Source organism: Equus quagga, chromosome 1 (genome assembly GCF_021613505.1).
Source record: "Equus quagga isolate Etosha38 chromosome 1, UCLA_HA_Equagga_1.0, whole genome shotgun sequence".
In the NCBI taxonomy this organism is placed as follows: domain Eukaryota; kingdom Metazoa; phylum Chordata; class Mammalia; order Perissodactyla; family Equidae; genus Equus; species Equus quagga.
The window spans coordinates 41,990,913-42,008,492 of NC_060267.1; the positions used below are offsets into that span (position 1 = coordinate 41,990,913).

The 17,580-nt window shown below is 37.9% G+C and overlaps 1 protein-coding gene across 1 annotated transcript in view; it reads left to right on the forward strand.

Moving 5' to 3' along the window:
- SLC15A5 (solute carrier family 15 member 5) overlaps nucleotides 1–17,580 on the forward strand; it is an 86,235-nt gene that overhangs the window by 49,696 nt on the left and 18,959 nt on the right. Inside the window, 1 exon segment of the mRNA XM_046664695.1 lies at nucleotides 10,176–10,307. Within this exon segment, the coding sequence (XP_046520651.1) occupies nucleotides 10,176–10,307 (132 nt within the window).

A 17,580-nucleotide genomic window follows, 5' to 3' on the forward strand; every position in this document is an offset into this window, starting at 1 on the left:
TTTGTCATCTAATATTAGAACGTATTGGGCCTTTACACAGAACATACCACCTCAATGGGAACATTCAAGTGATTGGCAATCTACTTACTCCCTGGAGATTTCCCAAAATGCTTCAGCTTCATTTTAAAAAAATTGCCTAATTTCTCTTCATTCTTCTGCCACATACAGAACAACTATTAATTCTGCCTAAATACAGACAGAATGAAAGATTAACCTGGTTAAGGGAAGTAACCATTTGTTCATATACACTACAGGAGGCAAGACCTCTGCTAAAACCTAGAAGACAACTCCAACATAGATGAAAACTCTCATCTTCTCTCCTACGTTCTCTCTTCCCACCTCCCTCCCTCTCACTCATAGGTAAACTCACATGTACACTCCCTCCAAAAATAAATTTAATGTACTTTGAGAGTGTATAAACACGTAAATGAAATGAAATTTTCAGCCAATTTTCCAGATAACTCAATGTCTTTAAATTAAACTACACTACATTGTGTGATCACTAGTGTTTCATAAAACAGCTTCAAAATAACTTTACCAAATATCAAATATTTTCTGGATTATCTAGATTGCTTATATTAATTAAAGTAGCTACTTTAAAATTCATCAAAATTTTTCCGTGACTTTTTGCAATACAGTAATGTGTGTGTGTGTGTGTGTGTGTGTATCAGTATAATCTATTACATCTTCTATTTCTACCTTCCTTATATTTCCCTGCACTGGGAGCCCTGAGTGTAACTCAAGCTCTAATTACACTTTACCAAGATTATTTTTATAACTTCCTAACTACCTCCAATATCTCCCTCATTCTGTCTACTGAGCACACAACCTTTAGAGTAATCATCCTAAATGACAACTATAATCTTTTCACTTGTATCTAAAATCTTAAATTATTCTATCTTCTTCACGGTTATTTCCAAATTCCTGAAATATATATATTTAATAAAGATATATGTACATATATATATATACATATATAATACCAAAGTAAATCACAAAAAAAGTCAAAATAAAATTAATAAAGTTTGTGTAACTATAGTCATATATGTATGTGTTAGACTTGTTTTTTTAATCATTTTAAATCACTTCATTCCTTATATTTTGCATAATTAAATTATTTTTTGAGATTCTAAGATGTGTTTCGCGAAGTGTATCACTGTTTAACACTGTAAGGAATAGAAAAGAAGTATAAAAGAATGCGACTACACAAACATTTGTGACTTCCATAATGTTGTTTCCAGAAAATTGTTAGAAGTAGTCAGCCAAAATTTTCTGGGCTAGATGTAAAGAAAGGTAATGAGTGAGGGTGATGAATGAATACAGCCAGGAACTTCCTGGCCAGCTTAGCAATAGTGGTTCAGAATACAAAAGTCAGAGAGTTACTCACAACTGCAGACTGTTAAATAGGCAGATCATGTAATGTAAATCACTGAGTCCAACCCTCCTTGATTTACCCATCAAGAAGCTGAAGTCCAATGAAGTCGATTGACTTACTCACTATATACATCATGGGGTAAGGACCAGAAGACTCTGTTTTGATTTCCAGCTTTGTCACTTACTACCTGTGTGATCTGAGAATTCATTTAACCTCTAAGTTTCACTTTTCTTATCTTTCAAATGAAAATAATTATAATTCTTCCCTATATCACAGCATCAGTGTAAGAATCAATGGAAATGGGAGACTACTTCTTGAGAATCAACTGACATCAAATGTGAAAGCGTGTTTTGAACTGTAAAATCAAGAATTACTCCTCTGGGAGGCCGTGCAGCATAGTGGTTAATATCCATGGTCTTAAAGTCAGACAGATGTGAGTTCAAACTCAGTTCTGCCACAGACAAGCTATGTGAACTTGGGAAAATTATTCTGCATTTCTGAGCCTTTCTTGTCAACTATAAAATGGGGAAGAGTTGTTGTATGGACTAAATGTAATATTTTATGTAAAGGAAAAAGCAGATTGTCTAATATAGAGAGAGCACTCAATAATGAGCAGGTATAATGTGTGCTGTTGTTATTATTTCTGTTATCATCTTTCACATGAATTAACAGTACCAGACTCAGGGCTCAAGCACAGATGTCCTGCTCACAGCTTTTTCGACCACACTTGCCACAACCTAAACACCAGGACACCTGGTAGTGTGGGCAGAATAAGTCATCCTCGATCCCGTTTTCCCCTTACTTCTCACCTTCAATCCAGAAGCAAATCTAATCAATATTCTGAAATGTAATCTCAATCTGGTCGTGTCTCACCATCTCCTTTGTGGTCCACCTCATCTGTGTCACCATTGCCTCTACCTCCAATTCTATGAGGGCCTCCTAAGTTGTCTCCCTGCTTCCTTTCCTGCCCCCTGAGTCTATTCTTTTCAAAACAGCTATCATGCTCTTCCCAAAATGTAAGTCCTATTCCCCTGCTTAAAATTACATAATAAGATTTTGGAGACAAATTCCTTTAATGGTAACTAAGACTCCACGTGATTTGGCCTCTGTGTACTGCTCCAACTACATTTTGTAACATTCTTTCCCTTGAACATTTCACTAGAAATGTGATGATCTTCATCTTGTGTTTTTAAGCTGTCAAATTTATCTCTGCCCCATGGGCTTTGTACTTGCTTTTCTCTGTCCGGAATCCCCTTTCCTCTGTTTTCAAGTGGCTGGCTTCTCATTATTGAGTTTTCTCAAAGACTATCTCTTCAGAGAAGCCTCCTTGGTCATCCTATTACTTTCCAGTTCATAGCCCTATTCTATTTTTTTTAATAACACTTGTCAGAATCTGAAATTATCTTATTTATATGTGTATGTTTACTGCCTGCCTCTCGCTATGAGAATGTATAGTCTTGAAGTCAAGATTCTTATCCTTTTTGCTCATCCGTGTGTTCTTCTATGTTCCTCCTTCCTGAAAAGTGAATGTACAGGGTAGGTGACCAATAAATATATTTTGATCGAATAAACAAATGAACAAATGACCTTTACAGCTATTTCTATGCAAGCACAATAAAAATAAATTATTCAAATTACTGACAATATCTTACAGTGATGGCATTGAGGAAGGAAGGACAGTGGATCACTCCCCAGATTTCATTGGAAATTTTTTACCTTACCAAGTCACGTCATACTTTGGAGATGATCTACAAGAAAAAAAGAAAAATAGAAAACTTTTCAAATTATGTCTTAATTATAAAAATGTGTACCCCAGCTATATCATAACCTGTGTTTATTTATTCAAAAAATGCTGTGTGGGTGTCTACAATGTGCCTTATTCTGCTCTAGGAGCTTAAGACACCTCAGTAAGAAAAAAAAAAAGGAGAGGCAAATTTATGCCATTTTAGAACTCACGTTCTATCAAGGGAGAGAGATAATAAACAACAAATGTAATAAATAATTAAATGATAGAACATGCTAGAAGGTGATGAGTGCTATAAAAAAAAGAAAAGATGGAGCAGGATAAGGGAGATCAGGAATGCCAAGCATAGGAGGGAGCACGTTGCAGCATTAAGAGACTGGTTAGGAGAGAAGTCACTCACTCAATGAGAAGTGACATTTGAACAAAGACTTGAAAGAGTTAAGGGAGTCAGCCACATGGATATCTGAAAAGAACATCATGGCTGGCAGAGGAATCAGTAAATGCAAAGATGGGAGTGTGCCTGGCAAGAAAGTGCAAGGGGGTCTTGTGCGGTTGGTAGATAGTGAGAAAGGAAGATATGAGTAAGAGATGAGTCAGAGTGGCCGTTGTAAAGACTCTAACTTGGGCTCTGAATGAAATGGGAAAAGGAGTGACATAATATTACTTCCGGTTTTAAAGAACCCCTCTCTCTACTGTGGAGACTCTACCATAATGAGAAAAAGGATAGATGAATTGAGACAGTAATCCAGGGAAGACAAATATTTCCAACCAGGGAGGCAGTAGTATAGGTTGTGAGAAGTGATCAAAGTTTAGTTATATTTTGAAGACAGAACAATAGGGTATGAGAGAAAGAGAGCAGTTAAGAATGCCATCAAAGTTTATGACCTGAGAAACTGGAAGAATGGAGATGCCATCTAACGAGAGATAAAAGGCTACAGGTGAAGCAAGCTTTGGGGAGAATAGTAAGAGTTTATTTTTGAACATGTTGAAACTGAGATGTCAAATAAAGATATCAAATAGGCAATTAGATATCGAAGTCTGGAATTTGTTAATGAGATACGGGATAGATGCAAATTTCAGAGTCATAAGTTTATCAGTGGTATTTAAAGTGATAGAACTTGTTGAGATCATCAAGGTAGTAGTGTGGACAAAGAGCCAGTGTAGAAAGAGAAGAGGATTCAAGAACTGAGTCCTGAAGCACTCCATCATTAAGACATCAAGAAAAAAAGATAAATCCAAAAGGAGATAGAAAAGAAGTGACTAGTGAGAAAAGGAGAAAACCAAGAAAGCAATACCTTAGAAGTCAAATGACAAGAAAGTATCAAGCAGGAGGGAGTGATGAACTGTGCCAAATGCTGCTGATAGATCAAATAAGATGAGGACTGAGAATTGACAATTGGATTAAGCCATGGTTAGCTGTGATTTCGACAAGAGCTTTTTCATGTGGGGCAAGGGACTGCACAAAACCTGATTGGAATAAGTTTAAGGGATAAAGGGAAGAGAAAAATTGGAGCAGTAGCTAGCAAAGGAATGGGGTTAAGAGAAGGTTTTTTATTTGTGTTTCTTCGTTTTTAAAGAAGGAAAAATAATAGCATAATATAGTATGTTAGTGAGAATGATTCAAGAGAGAGAGAAAATTGATGGCATCAGGGAGGGGAGAATACTGGAGGGAGAGGGATTGAGATCTGATTTACAAGTTGGGGGTTTGGCTTTAGATAGTGGCAAGGCTGGTTCATCAATAGTAACAGTTTGGAAGGCAGAGTATGTAGGTGCAGAAAATTATGATGCATAAATATGGTGTGGAGATTCTGTGGAAATTCTCTTCGATTTTTTCAGTGAGGTAGGAAGCCAGACCATGAGCTCTGAGTAAGAGTGGAAGAGTCATTTGGGGGATTTGAAGAGAGAAGAGAGATATAAAATTGTTGTCTACAATAATGGGAGAGTGAATGAACTAGGGAGATATAAACTGTTGCCAAAGAGCATCAGGAGGCTGTTTAAGGTTTGTGGGCAGGAATTCAAAATGAGCTGGTCTACCAAAAAAAAAAAAAAACACATAGCATTGGAGATTGGACTGGTGGTTACCATTGGGGAAGGGAGGGGAGGGCAAAAGGGGTGATTAGGGTCACATGTGAGGGGATGCACTATAGTGTTCGGGTCGTGAACATGATGTAATGTATACAGAATTCGAAATATGATGTACATCCGAAAAAAATAAAAATTAAAAAAAAAGAAAAAAAAAAGAATGATTAGGGAAAATCACTCAGGAGAATGAAGAAAGATAATGAAGGAAAGATAAGACAATAGAACAAAAAGATTGAAAGAAAAAGCAATGATCTTTTTCCTTTTGAGTACCTTGTACCTGATAAAAAGAAGCCATGACTTCTGGCTTCTCCTCTGCTTTAATTTAATAATATTTCTTCCTCTTAATTTAAATATTATCATCTTTCATATCAAACTCTAAGCAGTTACAGCATCTAAATAATCTGGAAGTTTGACAATCCCATTTTTAAGAGTTTAAAATATAACTTATGATCAGGTAAAAAAAAAAAATGAGCTGGTCTACATGGTTGTGTGTTTTTTTCCAGCCACATTAAGCTGCATGGATACAGAAGCAGAGATGGCAGACAGTGAATTGTTTTGCTAATCATGGTCCAGAAAGCAAAAGACTGGCAAAGGAGTGAGGGGATGTGAAAGAATATGATTATAATAATTGACCATGGAACTTAACTTGGGTAAAAAGAGTAGAGGCGACATGAAGGGTGTGAGAGAGGTGAAAAATAATGAAAGGGGCAATGGAGTGGAGCTCCAGGAGGAGTACAAGCATTTTTGTTGTTGAGTAGAAGTAAACTGGGAAGACAGAAGGCGGTTGTCAGAGGGGGAAGCACAAAATGAAGACGATGAAGTGGATGCAGTTATTGGTCTAGGGCATGGGTTGGCAAACTTTTTCTGAAAAACGTCAGATAGTGAATAGTTAGGTTTTGCAAACCAGACAATCTCTGTTACTGCCCAACTCTGTCATTCATAGACAATACAAAATAAATAAGCACTCATAGACAATACAAAATGAATGAGTGTGGCTGTGTTCCAATAAAACCTTATTTATAAATAGGTAGCAGGCTGGACCTTACCTGACCATCATTCATCAACCTCTGGTCTGGGGTACAATGTTCAGGGTGTGACCATGAGTGTGAGTGACCAAGGTAGAGTGGAGGACAAGGATGTTGGAGAGGAGGTTAAGGAACTGAGAAACCAAGCTTTGGGAGGATGGAAGGTTAGAAGGATGATCTATATGTATGTTGAAATTGCCAAGACTTAAGGCAGGAATAGAACTGGAGATTGTGACCACGAGAAAGGAGCTAATGACTTCGAATAACAGAGGAAAATGTCCTAGAGATTGGCAGACCACAGCACAAAAGAGAAGTATTAGGGGATATAACGAGATGACATGAGATTCAAAGCTGAAGCTTTTTAGAGATGAGGAAGAAAAAATGATCTGAAAGTGGTAATAAGATAAAGTTCTATTTTCTGGTACTGTGGCACTTCTCCACATGTTTAAAATAAATTCGCACCAAACACAATACACGTATTTAAGCTGATTAAGAACAATTGGAGTAAAAGAAATTTCCAGCAATGAGTCCCCAGTACCAGGTGCCTCAGGAAGGTGGTTATGGCCCTATAGTTTGTAGATGCCACATATGCTGTGATGGGCATCTTTGCAAACACTAACCAGCCACTACCTGGAGGCACATTACAGCTCTCGTTGGCAAGACCAGCTTACACATATCCTTCCAATGTTTTGTACGGTGTCCTTATAGTAAAATGAGAATTTTAGAATAGTGGCAGACTTGTTGATAATATCTATACTATAATGTGCTACAAGAAGTATCATGGAGCCTAAAAAATCAAGTTGATGATCAATAAAGTCGAAAAAGATTAGAACCTGCATGTAGATGCCTGAAAATGGAGATTCGACGACTTGAAAAGCTGTCCTATAAAAGGGGACCAGAGGCTTTCAAAACGACTAAAATGACACCAAAGAGAGATTAACCAGCAGGCAGAGAGCTGGCAAAGTGTGTTCATGAATTATATACTGCACCAGAAGTTCTAGCAAGAGAAAAGCATAGGATTAATAATTAACTAGCAGAGTAATAATGGGCTTGTACATTCTGCTTTTTCTCAGTGAAAGAAATCGGCCTACTTAGACTTTCTGCCCATTGTTTGTCTCCTCGTTTTTATAGAGAGAAAAGTTCATCAGCCAAATCCTTTTTGCAACTGTGAATTATTTCTTCCAAAAGCCTCTTCAGCAGTTCCCTCACACTTTCCTTCGAATCTTCCTGAAAAAACTTGTGAGCTTGTCCCCAGGATGCTCTGGTGATTTGCACTGCACAAGAGAGCTGTGGTACCCACGGCCCCTTGCCACCAATAATGTGAAGGCCTTCTCCACAGTTTTTCATTTATCACCATCATTATCTTCATCTCCAATAATTATTTGTGGAATTAGGTACCTGTTTAGCACTGCCCTCAGAAATGGGCATATCTCTGCTCTCTGCCCTCCCAGAGTTTAAGATCCAGGAAACACATTCCGATATCTTTTCCCATCCTCAGCCCCAGCACTCAGCACCTTTCTTGGAGCACAGATAGGGGCTCCTTTAAAAGTTCATTGGGGGCCAACCCTGTGGCATAGTGGTTAAGTTTGCACACTATGCTTTAGCAGCCTGGGTTCACAGGTTCAGATCCCGGTGCAGACCTAGCACTGCTCATCAAGCCACACTGTGGTGGCATCCCACATAAAAGAGAGGAAGATTGCTACAGATGTGAGCTCAGCAGCAATCTTTCTCAAGCAAAAAGAGGAAGATTGGCAATAGATGTTAGCTCAGGGGCAATCTTCCTCACCAAAAAAAAAAAAAAAAGTTCATTGGCTAATAAATAAAAATACGTGGACGACACACAGAAAGAAAACAGAAATGCTAAATCAATGCAGGAAGGAATATTAATACATTTACATCATGTATTAGTAAGTTCATTTGGTTTTTTTTTTTGTGAGGAAGATTCACCCTGACATCCTTTGCCAGTCTTCCTCTTTTTTTTTTGTTTGGGGAAGATTAGCCCTGAGCTAACATCTGTGCCAGTCTTCCTCTACTTTGTATGTGGGATGCTGCCACAGCATGGCGGACGAGTAGAGTAGGTCTGCACCAAGGATCTGAACCTGCGAACCCGGGCTGCCAAATCCGAGTGCATGGAACTTTAACCACTGGGCCATGGGGCTGGCCCACAGTAAGTTCATTTAAAAGTGCTGGACAAATGCAGGGTTTCACTGGGGTAAAGTCATGTAGACCAGGAGTGAAAATTTCCTGAGACAGAAGAGAGGAGAGAATAAGATCTCTTTCTTCTTGTAGAGAAGGAAACTAAAGGTTTAGTGGTTACAGTATATTGGTTTTCTATCACCACTTTTCTTTTTTAAATGAGCTTTAATGTTTATGTATGATGTCTCATTGTAGGAAAATTTGCAACATACAAAAGAGTAAGGAGAAGAAAAATTAAAAATCCAATAATTCAACCACTCAAAGCTAAAACTGTTCATATTATTTAATGTATTTCTTTACAATTTTTTGCCACACATATACAAAAGAGAGACAGTATTATAAGAAACTCCTGTATGTCCATGTTCCAGCGTCAATAATTTTCAACTCATAGCCAAACTTGGCCTAGTGTTTAGGGCCTCTACCCTCATTCACATACTGTCTTCCTCCTTGTTGCATAATTTTGAAGCAAATCTCAGCTGTTGTATTATAATGAATATTTTAAATATTCTGCAGGTATCCCTAAGATTGCCTCTCTCTCTCTCTCTCTCTCTCTTTTTTTTTTTTTTGCTGAGGAAGATTTGCCCTGAGCTAACATCTGTGCTAATCTTCCTCTATTTTATATGTGAGCTGCCACAGCAAGGCCACCAACAAGTGGTGTAGGTCTGCACTTGGGAACTGAACCCTGGCCATGGAAGCAGAGCATACCAAACTTAACCACTAGGCCACAGGGCCAGGCCCCAATATTGCCATATTTTATATAGTTATGTTAATATGGTATGCACAAAATCACATATACTTATTTTCATCTATTTTTAATATCAAAAAAATTATTTTTAATTGGAATTTAAAAAAAATTTACCTCCTTGATTTTCTTTCAGTTTCTTGCCACCGTCATTACTATTACACCAACAATGATTTAGGGAAAAAGAGATAACCATTTTTGAGACCCAATGCTTAAGCTATTGTCTCTCTTTAGGTACCCTCTCCTTCAATGGGATCATTTAAGTGAACATAAAGATATAAAGGGCTTTACATGGTGCCTGGCACAAGTAGGGGCTATTTGATTGGTGAGATCAATGTTGTTAAAAATAGCTCACCTTTATTCAGTCCCTACAAGTCAGCATTGTAATAAGCACTTTGCATATATCACAGCAGGTAAGAGTCCCAGGCCCTCCACAGGTGAGTACTGGTATTATGCCCATTTTATAGAGAAGGACAATGAGGCTTGGGAAGTTTAAATAACTTGCATAACGTCACAGAGGTAGTAAGTGGTTGACCTGGCATTTTAGCACCATCTTGTCGAACTCCAGAGTCCAGGCTCTTAACCTCTATGCTAATTTTAAATGACAAATTCAAGTTTTTCATAGAGAACCTAATCATTTGCACAGAATCACAGTGTCAGAGAGTTACTGATAAATTGTCGTGACATTATGTAGTACAAGACTCATCTCAGACCAGAGTTCATCAGAAATATTCAGATTGTGGTGAAATTTGTGTGAGTGTAATGAGACACTTAAGCACCAAGTAATCAAATTTTCCTTATAGCTGTACAAGAGTATATTTTCCTATATTTTATTCCTTGTAGACACCTGTAAATTATAAGATCATAATATATCTTACTGTAGTAACTTTAACAAAGTCCAACCCAAGTTTTGACTGCATCAATAAACTTTCTTTGAAGTATAATCAGCACTAATTTGAATAAAAGTATTTTAGAGAAAATGTTCTAAATTCTGACCCCTTTTTCTCTCAGTCTCTGTAATATCATACAGATTGGTTCCAAATACCGTCAGAGGACCCTCTATGAATTTTTTGACACTGTTCAATGGATTCGCTTGTTTCACAGTGACACTGCTGGTGGGGTTGGTATAGCTCATCTCAGAAGGTAAAAACAGGTTCATGGTATGCTCATGTATATATTGATTTGATGACTAGAGAAAACCTTAAGACAGGGGCTTTGCCAGTGTAGTCTTTTTTTTAATTGATCCACTTTTGCAATTAAGATAGAATTAAGATAGGAAATAGACTCTTGCTGTATTCATTAATTTCTGGGAATTGTTTTTTCTTTTGATAGGAGGAGGTAATTACAGAATGTCACTTCTCATGAAACTCTGTCTGCTGTCTTTTTTTAGTGTTTTTTAAAGCAAACAGGTCATTATATGTTTATTAGGTCTTTCAACGAGGCCATATTCAATAATGCCTCAGTGCTGGCATAGATAATCCTCAGAAACAGAAAGTCCTGTGTAAATACGGGAGGATGGAGTATCTGGATGACCTTTTTTCCTTGTAATTTGCCAGGAGTCTCGTCTATGGCACCAAAGAGAAATTGTGAGTTGAATAACAAATGATCTTGGAAAATTTTCCCCATGGAGAATTTGGTCAGGACAAAGAACCAATCTGAAAAATTCACATGCAAACATAAAAAGTATTGCTCTTACATGTGATGGTGGAAAAATCAGACAAGATGACTATAATGATTAGCTGTCACAATGACATGTCTTTGGCTGTATTTTAAATCCACAGACTTTTTCCTTTATTTGTTCTAAAATGTTAATATAGCTTAAATTTTTAAGAATTTCCTTTTGTTTATTTTATGAAAAATGTCACAAACTTATTCTTCTTTCCTTGCAAAAATACTTATAGTGGTGTACTTAAAATAATGTGAAGAAAGTATTGGTTTGTGTTCTCTTGTCACAAGCAAATTTAATTTACCTACTTGCAAACTATGGAATAATTAGTGTCTATGAGTAAGAAACTCCTTTTAACACTAGGTCTCCGTACAAAAAATATTTGTCGAGGATGGACTCTGTTCCAGGCACCATACTGGGCAGCGGGGATACCATGGCAAGCAAAATAAACATTTCCAAATCCTCACAAAATTTCCAGAAATGTAGGGAAGCAAGAAAATTAAGAGCGATAAATTCAGTGATAGGTATACTAGAGTTCTAGGAAACAAATTTACAATCCTTGATTGATTGTTAACAAGATCAAACCTGTCCTTTTCTTAGTTGACTGAGAAAGTTAAGGAAAAGCACGCACTGAATACTTACTAAGTGTCAGGCTCCGCGCTCCATGGAATTATGTGAGATGTGGTTCCACTTCTTAAAGGGCTCAAATCTAAACTGTCATAACTAAATGTGTGAACTGCAGGAAGTCTAGTGATTTGATTCTTTGTATGTAAGCAAGGGACAAAGCACTGGTATTAGGATTTTATAAGATAATCTAGAAAAGTCTTACCTATGTCTCGACCTAAAACATTTTAGGTGTTGAACATGTGTTTCTTCACGTTACTCAATGAAGATGTTCCTGAAAATTTGCTAAAAACATAAATTCCTATAATCAAACCACATTTGACATATTCTAGAAGAACTGGAAAGTCAAATATTACTACCAGTTTACCTTTTACGTACATCTAAATTTTTCATATGCCTGCTTAAGCAACTTACCCAGACTTAAGGCAAACTTCACAGATTTTCTCCTCCAGACTGTACTCACTCTAGACATCAGCCACAAGTTTAGAGGTGTATAGGGCTGCCATCACTTCTGATAAGCTGGCTATAAATTAGGAGGTCTCCACGAACTCCCTCAGGTTTGATAATTTGCTAAAATGACTCACAGAACTCAGGAAAGCACAACACTTATGATTCGAGCTTTATTGTAGCAAAAGAATACAAATCAGAGTGAGCCAAAGGGAGAAATGCATAGAACAAGGTCTGGGAGGATCCAAAAGTGAAACCTCGTTCACCCTCAGTGATGTAGAACCCAACTGGTACATCAGTGTGTGACAGTTGCCAACCAGGGAAACTCACCTGAGTTTCATTGTCCAGAGTTTTTATTGAGGCTTTCTTATGTAGGCAGAATTGATTGAACCCTTGGCCATGTGGTTGAACTCAATCTCCAGCCTCCCTTCCCTCCCAGAGGTTCGACTGATATCATGTAGCTCAAAGCCCCAATCCTTTAACCAGATGGTTGGTCTTCCTGGCTGGCCAGCCCCCATTCTGAGCCGTCTGTTTAGCATAAACTATCAGGTGGGATTGAGAGACCCACCATGGATAATAAAGACACTCCAATCACTCAGGAAATTCATTGAGTTTAGAGTTTACCTCCCTGGAACCAGAGATAAAGGTCAGGCAAATTCCTTATTACACACAATTATTCTTGCAAATACATTTCAACGAAAACCTAGATTTTTATTGAAAATCGGCATAGTATGGTAGGAGCTGTTGCAGACATTTTTGCACTTATAACAACAATCTTTAAAGGTAATATTATTATCCTTATTTTTAAAATGTAACAAGGCAGAAAAAAAGAAGTGAAGTGCCCCAGTCATCACAACTAGTATCTGACAGAGATCTGACCTTCTTAGCATTCTGAAACCAATGCCAACATGGATTTCAATACACTAAACAGCTATTAGAAGTCACCCAATGTAAGGGTTTTTTAAATGACATTTGTTACTTCTGCAATGCAACCTTCTTGGATGCAGGCCTGCATGTAGATATCATTCACATAGTCTAGATATGGTCAAAGATACATAAACAAAAGTTTATGTAATTTTGGCAGAGTTTGGTGCCCATAAAAGGAGGTTTACCAAGAACACATTGTGAGGACATCTTAGCAATATGGGATGTGGGGTGGGACACTCTCTAAACTTGTATTCAAGAGAAAGTCATTTAAATTATCACTAATTAATTTAATTTATACCTTCTTTTAAGGCTTTTTTTCTGTTTATAATAATCCTTCATTGTATCAAATCCCAATAAGTTAGAATCTTATAATTGGATGTTACCTTGGAGGTCATCTAGTCTACCACTGTACCCAAAACTAGAAGATGTAGTATCATCTTCTAGTGCCCAGAAAAATTCTCAACTTTGAGACATAATCTGAGTCTGCTCATCTGTTGATAACTATGATTACCGACTAAGTCTAGTTTTCTATCCACATAGCAACTCTTCAAATATTTGATAAACATTCAGAGAAATAATATAGTACAATATTAAGACTGCATATTCTGTAGTAGTCTAGGTAGTCTAGCTATGTGTCCTCAGTTTCTATGGTCAATAACAACAATAAATAATTCATCATGTTGTTGTGAGAATTAAGTAATTAATGTACACAGTAAGTGCTCAATAAAGGTAGCTATTAAGATCCCCTTCTTTTTTTGGCTGAGGAAGATCAGCCCTGAGCTAATATCTGTTGCCAATCCTCCTCTTTTTTTGGTTGAGGAAGATTAGCCCTGAGCTCACATCTGTGCCAATCTTCTTCCACTTTATTTGTGGGTTACCACCACAGCATAGCTGATGAGTGGTGCAGGTCCACACCCAGGATCCAAACCCAGGCCACAGAAGTGGAGTTCTCTGAACCCAGCCAGTACTCCACAGGGCTGGCCCCTATCACCTTCTAACTTATAGACAAATCACTCCAATTTTTTAATATTACATGATTCCCTGATTTTTCACTATCAAAACGCCTCCATCCATTAAACAAACAACAATTTGTCAGTATCTTTCTTAAAATATGGTTTCCAGAATCAAACACAATACTCAAGATGGGTACAACCAGAATAGATCTTACTTTTAGCCACCTCGTCTCTCCCTCTCTCTCTCTCACTCTCTCAATTTCTTTGTCTCTCTGAACCCCAACAGAGATTGTGTAGACTTTTTCAGTAGCTGCATGATTCTTATGGTCAGTTAAAACCTGGGGCTTTTTTAATTTTTAGCAGTTCTTCTCAGCTCAGCTCTACTCATTTTATCACAATTTTTTTTCCTAATTAAATGCGAGACTTTATCTTTATCTTTAATAAATGTTAATCCATCATCCTAAATAACAGACGTTTTTGAAACGTGATTCCGTCATCCAGTGAATTACTAACCTTTACTAGCTTTTTTTCATCTGCAAACTTAGTAAGCAAGTTCTTAGACTTCTTCCAGGTAACTAATAAATTGTTGTAGTGAACAGGACCAAAAATAAAGCCTTATGGAAAGTCCCTAGAGATCAGACTGCAAGTTAATGACCATCAAAATATCCTCCCCTTTTGGATGTAATCAGCTCCCACTTCACCTAATTTCTATCATGCAGCCCACGCACTTCTCCGTCATTCCTTGAATGACATCATAGAAGACTTTGTCATATGTTTTTCTGGGAGTAGGAATATCTATGTTCATGACAGTCCCTTTAGCCATCACACTCATCAAGAAAGGAAATGAAGGGGCCGGCCTGGTGGTATAGTGGTTAGGTTTGCACACTCTACTTCGGCTGCCCCAGGGTTTGCGGGTTCGGATAGTGTGTGTGTGCACACACATTGCTCATCACGCCTTGCTGGGGTGGCATCCCACATATAGGGTAGAGGAAGATTGGCACAAATGTTAGCTTAGAGTCAATCTTCCTCACTAAAAAAAAAGAAAAGGAAAGGAAAGGAAGTTCATTTAGGTTATTTGGTTCCAGTGACCCTATACTGGCTTATAGTGACTAATTAGGGCCCCTAAAAGACAGTAATCCTTTCACTACATGCATGACTTTGGGTAGGTCATCATCTCCCTAAGACTGTTTGCTCTTGTTTAAAAAAGAGAATGGTGTGCTTCACTTTTCTCAGAGACGATGAGAGGATAAAATTAAATAAGGTATTTAAACAAGTTAATGCCAGGGACTATTTTAAACATTAGTTAAAAACAAGATCAGTATTTAGCCAAACAACCAGATTGATTTTTTTGACAGAACAACCATGATGAAACCAACCCTGTCTGTCTAGGCATCCCACGTGCCTCTGCATTCCATCTAGCATAGAGGATATTTTAAACCTTGAAGGACTCATGTCAGCCGAGCATGTGTGTGTGTGAGTGTGTGCGAGTGTTAGAGAATGATGGGAAAGGATGATCAGCTATCACAGTCTCCCAGTCTCCAAGCCACATTAGTCATTTTTAGCACCACGGTGGAGAATGGTGTGAATGTGGTAAATTCAAAAGACTTCTCAAAAGTTGACTGTGCAGACAGATAACTGTTAGAGTGACATTTTCAGTACAAGCGAGAAAACTGATCCTTCTGGGATCTCTAACTCTGAGTGCTTTAAAGGAGAAGATACAAGACTAAACCCATCCTCCTACACTAATCATTTCAGGAATAGTTTAGCTAAAAGTAGCAATGCTAATGTAAGGGAGTGAAGAAGTCAGTCAAACTGCTTATTTCAACTATATCCCATTAGCACCCAGATCAATTTTCTCACACTCATGATTCAAGCTTACCTTTTGACAAAAATAACAAAATAGAATTCAGTGAAAAATGACATCTTTGTTATGGACGTGCAAGTGATTAAAAGATCGAAAACAAAACATCTAAGAGAAAAAAGATAATTGGGCAGGATCAAGAGGTCATGGTATACATCTTCTGGGCCCTGCGAGTCCTTAGTCCTCAGATTTCAGGAAAGCAGCAAAGAATCTAGCTGTTTAATTCCAATCAAGATCATTTTAGATTAAAAATGTGATCTTTTAAAATTCTCATTTAAATATCTGTGACTTTTGAGGCCACTGACAGCCACGTCAGCATGAATCACCGAGTCACTCTTGTAACAGGAATTTGCAGTTACAGAAAACTTGAAAGAAGAAAATATTTATGCATCTGGAAAGCTATTCAAGTGGATTTCATGGGCCCATGCCTATTTTCTAAGAGATGTATTTCTTCAAACTCAGCACAATGCCTCAGGTTCAACTTCATATGGGTTTTGAGATGACAGATTTGTAGACCCAAAGAGGAAAAGAAGTGGCCTACTCCCCCATAATCTACCATTAGGCGGGCCCATACTCTTCTTGTCTGTCAACTGGTTTAGTGCCAGTGCTCCTGTGGCTAGCTCGGCAGGCCCCAACAGCTCCCACAGGAAAATCTTTCTCATGGGCCTCAGGCAGAATTAGATGCAGAGTTCTTGTACAATAGGGTTATGTATTTCAGAAACAATTTATTCTACATCCTTAACCTTTGGCTCCACAGAAACCCCTGGAACTGCTCAGAAGCCTTAGGGTTCATAATAGCATCAGAGCAGAGCCCAAATTACCCTTTAGACCTTGGAAAGCAACTATCCATTGCTGTTGGCTCACAAGAGGAAGAAAGGGCAGACCTTTGAGTCAGACAAACCTGAGTTCAAACTCAACTCAGCCCTTACTAAACTATGAGATTGTGAGCACATTACTTAACTTTTCTGAGTCTCAGTTTCTCCTTCTCTAAAATGGTGTCACTAATAACTTCCAAGATTTCTCTGAGAACAAGAGGAAACAGACATAAAGCACCAAATAAACAAAGGTGCACTAAAGTAATGATTTGAGTTGTTGTTATTGTAATTTGAGTGGGATTTCAACATTTTCCATGTGGGCTGGTATTATCATGGATATGATGATCTGATGTGGTACTTTAATAATGGTACTTCAGAAAGGAATGTGCTCTATAAACGCAGAGCTCAGTTGTCCTATTCAGCTTCAATTCCAGGTTCAGATTGAGATGAGATGAAATAAAGCAGTGCTCTGAGATTCTTCCTGGCCTCATGGGCCCACGTCATTAATGGAGCTGTCTTTGCATGGCACACTTATAAGTCTAGATAGAGTTAGATATACATCCATGTTCACGCTAAGAGTGCCTAGAAATGGTATTGAAGTTGACACTAGACGAATAAGTGGTATTTGCCTTGGTGAGCTTAGGAGTGAAGAGAGCACATATATCAAGGCCTGGCAGTAGAGAATCACTAAGTGCATCACACCATCCCAGAGAAGATCAGAAACCTGAAAATATTCAGCAAAGGAGAGAATCGCGAGAAGTCAGTTGAGGAGTTAGAAGTGAAAGCCTACAGGGCATTTGGCTTACAGGGATTTTTTTAACTTGAATGTTAAAAAAACTTGAATAAGAAATCATAAAGGCATTAGGCGAGTGACATGATCTATTTGTGTTTTACAGTCACTGTGGTTGCAGTATAATTTGGAAGGGTAAAAGAATGGTTTGGGAGAAGCAGGAAGGGTACGATTGAAGTCATCCAGGCAAGTCTAGAGTAGTAATGAACTAGAGACAAAGTAGGTCAATGGAGAGAAATGAATGGATATAAGCTTGATTTTAGAGACAGAATCGATAGTACTTAGTGATGGTTTTGATAGTCAGGAGGCAGTAGGATGCAGGAGACAAGAGTG